The following is an 8191-nucleotide window of genomic DNA, read 5'->3' as shown; positions in this document are numbered from 1 at the left end:
TTTACAATATAAAAAGGACAAACCCCGTCATGCTCGTCTATAAATCGAATAAAAAGCTGAAATAAGAATACGAAAAATAAATCTTAATTTAAAAAAGAACAATAAAAATGACGATCAAAGTGAATAAAAACACTAAATAAAATAGTACGGAGGCAACCTTTAAGAACTAAAACAATAAAAGACATCAATCATTACTTAAGAGAACGAAATAAACACAGAAAACGTGATACACTCGACTTAGAAAATGAGGTAAAATAAAGGGAAACTTAACTAAAAGTGAGCAGGGGTAAAACGCTAATGAAAATAAAAAGGAGATCTGGACACCCCATCTGGATTCTGCTGTGTCTCTCTGAGGCGAGGTTTGAAGAACCTCCACAATCCTCCCATAACCATGGGTCGAAGCAGAAAGCGGAGACAACCTGAAACAGAAGAAAGGTTGGCCTGAGCCCCGTTACTTGCCTCAATAGACTAACATAGTGCAGACAGCTGAACGTGTCTTGCACATTAAATCATAAACAGACAATACAAACAATACAAAAAGGAGTTAGTGCTGCATCATCTGCTCATCTGGGTGCAGGTTTTCTTGAGGGTCGCGTGTCTCGGCAGTCACGCCTATCGGCATCAAACCCTGGCTCCATCACCAGAGAGGTCAGCACAGCAACCCAAGGGTCGTTTGCGTCTGGGTTTGGCGGGTTCGGATCATCTCTATCATCATCCTCTTCTCCATCACTGTCACTCGTGCCATATGACAGTTCTGCCGGTGGATGATAAGCCTTCAGGTGATTCAGGTGGGCTTTTAACTGTACTTCTGTTTCGAGGTCTTCAATCTCAAAAGCAACTGGACCTAGTCGTCTCGTAATCCTGGCAGGACCTCTCCATTTCCTGGTGAGAGGAGGTAGACTGCCCATCTTGTGCCTGTGCTCAAAGTACCACACCAATGCACCTTCAGTCGGCTGGAATTCCACCTTCTTTCCTTTGTCGTACTGCTTTCCATTGACTTGACGTGCTTCCTTTGAGGCTTTCACAGCTGCTTGACGGGCCTCTTGTAAACGTGCTTGCAAATTTATGTTTTCATCAAACACGGCTTCATTGGTGAGACCAATCTGGAAGTTAGCATGGCGGCCTGTTAGCATATACAGGGGTTGCTCTCCAGTCGTCCGGTGAATAGCCGAATTGATCTGCAGCCGTAACTCAGGAACAAATTGGTGCCAGGTTCGTGGGCGATCATTCACTAATGTGGTAAGAGCAGACTTCACCACATGATTTGTACGCTCAATCATTCCATTTGCTTGAGGATGGTAGCGAATGGTGTAGTGGTTTGTGGCGTGTATTAATTTAGTGAGTTCCTGGAACATGTTACTTACAAACTGGACTCCATTGTCGGTCTGGATAACCCCAGGAGGGCCAAAGAGGGTTATCCAAAGGTCCAGAAAGGCTCGGTGGACAGTGGCAGCAGTAATTTTTCCTCAGCGGTTTTGATCTGCAAATACCGTGAATGCTGGTCTATGATGGATAATGCCCAGCGGACTGGAATGCTAGGCCCAAAGTCCATAATGTCCATCGAGACTCGTTCCAATGGAAATCTAGCCAAAGGTGTGTCAGCCATAGGAACTTTCTGCCTGTCATCCTCTAGATTGTTGGCAAATCTCACAACACTCGACATAATGTCTTACATCTTTCAGCATGTTTGGCCAGTAGAACATTGACCTTGCATTTTGAAATGTTCGATGGATACCTGGGTGGGAGGCTAGTGGAGGCAGGTGCGATGCTTTTAATGCCGAGTTTCGGAGAGTGACTGGAACCAATAGTTGGTAAGTAACCCGATCTGGTAGATGCTTCAACCGATAGAGAACACCTTCCTTCAGCTCAAAATCAGCAAGAGGAAGAGGAAGTTTCTTTGCTGGTACATTTCCCCCTTGCAGATAAATGTAAATCTCTGCAAGCTGAGGATCTGCTTTCTCTTCTTCTGCTAGGTTTTCAGGTGAGAGCTCTGTGATTGTCAGCTTTGCAACTTGTCTGGACAGTAAATCTGGGACTTTATTCGTGGGACCCTCTTTGTATCGTATGTTAAAATTGTAAAAAGACAAGTCATGGGCAAACCTCGTCATTCTTGGAGACTTAGTTTTCCTGCTGAACACATATACCAAGGGTCGGTGGTCGGTGTACACTGTGAAGCGCCTTCCATACAGATACGAATCAAAAGTTCGGACTCCTTCCACAACCGCTAGGGCCTCCAAGTCAATAGCTGGATAGCGAGTCTCTGCATCCCGGAGCTTCCTGCTAAAATAAGCAACTGCATGTGGTGTATGGTCGTCATCCCTTTGCATGAGACAGGCTCCTAATGCGATGCTAGAGGCATCAGTGTGAAGCTCGAATTCCTTGGAGAAGTCAGGCTGGCGTAAGACAGGAGCAGAGATCAGCTTATCTTTCAAAGTTTCAAATGCTGCTTGTTGTTCAGGTCCCCAGGTCCAAGCTTGATCTTTCTTCAGCAACAGATGTAATGGAGATGCTAGGGTCGCATATCCAGGAACATGCTTCCTGAAGAATCCTGTTGCTCCTAGGAAAAAGTCGAACTTCTCTAACTGTTCGTGGTGGAGGTGTGCTAGAGATAGCCAACACCTTATCTCTGTTTGGGGAGACTCCATCAGGTGAAATCGTAAAGCCGAGGAAGTCTATGGTTGTCGCAGCAAACTGACACTTCTCCATGTTAAGCTTTAGGCCAGCCAATGAGAGCAACTGTAAAGTCTCATCAAGGTGTTGGAGGTGCTGGTCAAAGCTGTGGCTGTAGATGATGACGTCATCTAGGTAGGCTAGGGTATGACGTCCCAGTACTGATGATAGGACGACATTCATTGTTCTCTGGAATGTGGTTGGAGCTGTCGATAACCCAAAAGGAAGACGGCAGAACTGGAAGAGTCGGTAGCCATCTGAAAATGCCGTCTTTGGCCGGTCGGATTCTTCCACTTCCACACTCCAGTACGCAGCACGAGCATCTAGTGTGGTAAAGATGTTCTTTGGTCCCAGTTCATCGATGAGTTCATTGATAAGTGGCAGAGGATATGTATCTCCCTTGGTCACTGCATTCAAGCCACGGTAGTCAACACAGAACCTGAGACCTCCGCCCTTCTTCTTCACTAGCACAACTGGGCTCATCCAGGGTGATGTTGACTCCTCAATGACCCCTGTACGAAGCATGGAGTCACATTGCTCTCGAATGACTTGCCGTGTGGAGTGAGGCAATCTCCATTGTCGGATACAAACAGGCTTTGCTTCTCCTGTATCGATTTGATGCTTAATCTCAGGGACTAAACCTACCGCTTCCTCACCACCATCAAAGAGCCCCTTGTAACGACAAAGCAGTTCAGTCAGCTTATGGCGTTGGGGTTCTTCAAGGTGGCCTAGATCTGGCTGATCTGGGTGATCATTCTGACATGCATCATGCTCCAGGAGTTCGGCGGCTTCGCAGGTGGCAATGGCAATGGATGGCGGTAGCTGTGCGTGTTCAACCTCCAACTCATCATCATTATAACCGAAGTCCTCCACTCCATACTGTCGATCAAAGCCATCCTCTTCCCACCCAAAGTCGATACTGTTACCATCTTCAAGGGAATCAGACTCGACAGGACAGTAGTTGGGCCTGGCGACGACTTCCTCAGGCATTTTTGGCAGGTGTTGAGATGGGTCATTGCTGTAGATGGCTTCTAAACCCGCTCAGCTGTTCCAAGGCGTGTTCCATTGTGGAGAACCATCTGTTTGGGCATTGTGTTCACCACCCACACGGAGCACCGACGATCCTTTACTTTGGTGACAGCATGGGGTAGGAGAAGTCCTTTTGGCATGGTTGGAATTACAAGGACATCACCATCGGTTGGCCCACTCCGCGAAAGAGACCCTTCTACAAAACAGCCACTGTGAGCTGCAATATTTGCACGGTGTACAAGATGCACTGCTGCAACTGCCGGGGAATCTTGGTTAGACTCTGGTGCATCTTCACTGGCAACTTCTGTGGGTGACAGGGGTTTGATGCAGCAAATCTTGAGAGACTCTGCATCAGTGTAGACAACTGAGAACGTGTGTCCCTGCAGAGTAATGGTGGCATTCCCAGTTAAGCCTTCAGAGGAGAAAGTAAAGTCCAGCCGCCTGAGGAGATCCATCCCAATAAGAATGTCACCTGGGAAGGAAACGTCAACCACACTGGCCTGATGTATTAATCATAACAATAATGATGATAAAAGTGAGAAAAAAGAGAATTTTGATAAAATTTGAATATTATTATTATTATTGTTATTATTATTATTATTATTATTATTATTATTATTATTATTATTATTATTATTATTATTATTATTATTATTATCTTAATTATTAGTATTATTACCAAAAAATATATTATAACTGTAATAATACCAATAATAATAATAAGTATAATAATAATAATAATAATGCTAGTGGTTATAATATTGTTATTAGTATTATTATTGTTATTATTATCATTATTATTATTTGTACTGGTAGTATAATTGCAAAAATAATTATTATAACAGTAATAATTACAGTAATAACGATACTAATTAAGATGATGATATAAATAATTATTATAAAATCGTTATTATTGTTATTATTATTGTTATTACTATTATTATTGTTGTGGTTATTAGTATTATTGCAAAAATATATACTATAACTCCAATGATTGCAATAATAATGATAACAATTGCAATAATGATGATAATAATTGCAATAATGATGATAATGATGATAATGATGAAAGGATGATGATAACGATAATAATGATGATAATCATGATAATGATGATGATAATAACAGGAATTGTCTCCATATATAATATAAAAAAGGTAAAAGAAAAACATTCCCAAAAGTCGAAAAAGCGGCAAAATCTAGCGAAAGCCTTTTGAGAGTAGACTCCAAAATGACGTTTTTTCGATTTCTTTGGTGATTTCGGCAATTATTAGGGTAATAATGATAATAATTACCAGAATTGTATTAATCATAACAATAATGATGATAAAAGTGAGAATAATGAGAATTTTGATAACATTTGAATAATAAAATAATAATAATATTATTATTATTATTATTATTATTATTATTATTATTACTATTATCTTAATTATTAGTATTATTGCCAAAAAATATATTATAACTGTAATAATAACAATAATAATAATAAGTATAATAATAATAATAATAATGCTAGTGGTTATAATATTGTTATTAGTATTATTATTGTTATTATTATCATTATTATTATTTGTACTGGTAGTATAATTGCAAAAATAATTATTATAACAGTAATAATTACAGTAATAACGATACTAATTAAGATAATGATATAAATAATTATTATAAAATCGTTATTATTGTTATTATTATTGTTATTACTATTATTATTGTTGTGATTATTAGTATTATTGCAAAAATATATACTATAACTCCAATGATTGCAATAATAATGATAACAATTGCAATAATGATGATAATAATTGCAATAATGATGATAATAATGATGATAATGATGATGATAACGATAATAATGATGATAATCATGATAATGATGATGATAATAACAGGAATTGTCTCCATATATAATATAAAAAAAGGTAAAAGAAAAACATTCCCAAAAGTCGAAAAAGCGGCAAAATCATGCGAAATATAGCCTTTTGAGAGTATACTCCAAAATGACGTTTTTTCGATTTCTTTGGTGATTTCGGCAATTATTAGGGTAATAATGATGATAATTACCAAAATTGTATTAATCATAACAATAATGATGATAAAAGTGAGAATAAAGAGAATTTTGATAACATTTGAATATTATTATTATTATTATTATTATTATTATTATTATTATTATTATTATTATTATTATTGATTACTATTATCTTAATTATTAGTATTAATGCCAAAAAATATATTATAACTGTAATAATAACAATAATAATAATAAGTATAATAATAATAATAATAATGGTAGTGGTTATAATATTGTTATTAGTATTATTATTGTTATTATTATCATTATTATTATTTGTACTGGTAGTATAATTGCAAAAATAATTATTATAACAGTAATAATTACAGTAATAACGATACTAATTAAGATAATGATATAAATAATGATTATAAAATCGTTATTATTGTTTTTTATTATTGTTATTACTATTATTTTTGTTTTTGGTTATTATTTTAAATTTGCAAAAATATATACTAAAACTACAATGTTTGCAATAATAATGAAACAATTGCAATAATGATGATAATAATTGCAATAATGATGATAATGATGATGATAATGATGATAATGATAAATGATGATGATAACGATAATAATGATGATAATCATGATAATGATGATGATAATAACAGGAATTGTCTCATCTATAATATAAAAAAGGTTAAAAGAAAAAACATTCCAAAGTCGAAAAACAAAAATCCCGGCAAATCATGCGAAATATAGCCTTCTTGAGAGTATACTCAAACATGACGTTTTTTTCGATTCTTTGGTTGTGATTTCGGCAATTATTAGTGTAAATAATGAATGGATAATTACCAAAATGTCTAATCATAACAATAATGATCATAAAAGTGAGAATAAAGAAAATTTGATAACATTTGAAATAGTATTTTATTATTATTATTATATTATAATATTATTATTATATTATACTATTATATTACTATTATTATATATTATATTATACTATTACTCTTAAAGTATATTAGTATTATTGCCAAAAAAATACATTATTAACTGTATAATAACAATAATAATAATAAGTATAATAATAATAAGAATTAATGCTAGGGGTATAATTATTGTTATTAGTATTATATTGTTATTATTATCATATTATATTGTAATGGTAGTATAATTGCAAAAAATAACTATTATAAACAGAATAATACAGTAATAAAACGATACAATTAGTAATGAATTAAATAATGATTATAAAATAGTTAATTATTGTTATTATGATTGTCTATACTATATTATTCGTTATGTATTAGTCTGCATTGACAAAAAAATATATACTATAACTCCAATGATTGGCAATAAAATAATGAAACCAATTTCAATAATGATGATAATAATTGCAATAATGATGATAATGATGATGATAATGATGATAATAATGATAATGATTGATGAATAACGATGATAATGATAATAATGATGATAATAATGATGATAATACAGGGAATTGTTCTCCATATAAATATAAAAAAGGTAAAAGAAAAACATCCCAAAAGTCGAAAAAGTCGGCAAATCTAGCGAAAGATAGCTTTGAGAGTATAATCCAAAATGACGTCGTTTTTTGATTTCTTTGGGATTTCGGGCAATTATTTAGGGTAATAATGATAATAATTACCAGATTGTATTAATCATAACAAGAATGATGATTAAACGTGAGAATAAAGAGAATTTGATACACATTTGAATATTATTATTATTATTATATTAGTATTATTATTATATTATTATATTATCTTAATTATAGTATTAATGCCAAAAAATGTATTATAACTGAATAATAACAATAATAATAATAAGTCATAATTAATAATAATAATAATGCTAGTGGTTATAATATTTTTATAGTATATTATTGTTATGATTATATTATTATTATTGCATGTAGTATAATTGCAAAAAATATATTTAACAGTAAATAATTACAGTAATAACGATACTAATAAGATAATGATATAAAAATGATCTATAAAATCGTATTATTTTCTTATTATGTGATTACTATTGTTATTGTTGTGGTTATTAGTATTATTGCAAAAATAGATACATAAATCAATGATTACAATAATAATGATAACAATTGCAATAATGATGATAATAATTGCAATTAAGATGATTAATGATGATGATAAGGATGATAATGAGATATAATGCTAATGATAACGATAATAATGATGATAATCATGATAATGATGATGATAATAATAACAGGACTGTCCCATATATAATATTTACAAAATGGTTAATAAGAAAAAACATTCACATAAGTCGAAAAAGCGGCAAAAATTAGCGAGTATTACTCCAAATGACGTTTTTCGATTCTTTTTGTTATTTCGGCAACATTCGGGTAATAATGATAAGTAATTACCAGAAATTGTATAATCATAACAATAATGATGATAAAAGTGAGAATAAAGA

General features: G+C 33.6%; 1 protein-coding gene across 1 annotated transcript; it reads right to left on the bottom strand.

Moving 5' to 3' along the window:
* Nucleotides 1–563: 563 nt before the first annotated feature.
* LOC119576022 lies at nucleotides 564–1251 on the bottom strand. Its single transcript, XM_037923550.1, has one exon. It carries the CDS (start codon nucleotides 1131–1133, stop codon nucleotides 564–566), a length of 570 nt encoding a protein of 189 aa, XP_037779478.1. The 5' UTR covers nucleotides 1134–1251.
* Between the last annotated feature and the right edge of the window lie 6940 nt (nucleotides 1252–8191).

Source organism: Penaeus monodon, chromosome 8, assembly GCF_015228065.2.
Source record: "Penaeus monodon isolate SGIC_2016 chromosome 8, NSTDA_Pmon_1, whole genome shotgun sequence".
Lineage (NCBI taxonomy): Eukaryota > Metazoa > Arthropoda > Malacostraca > Decapoda > Penaeidae > Penaeus > Penaeus monodon.
Note: the sequence above shows the minus strand (reverse complement) of the source record. Positions and strands in the feature narration are given on the sequence as shown.

Excerpts from the sequence above, each read along its gene's own strand:
- LOC119576022 (XM_037923550.1), bottom strand. The coding sequence starts at position 1,133 with ATGCTAACAGGCCGCCATGCTAACTTCCAGATTGGTCTCACCAATGAA.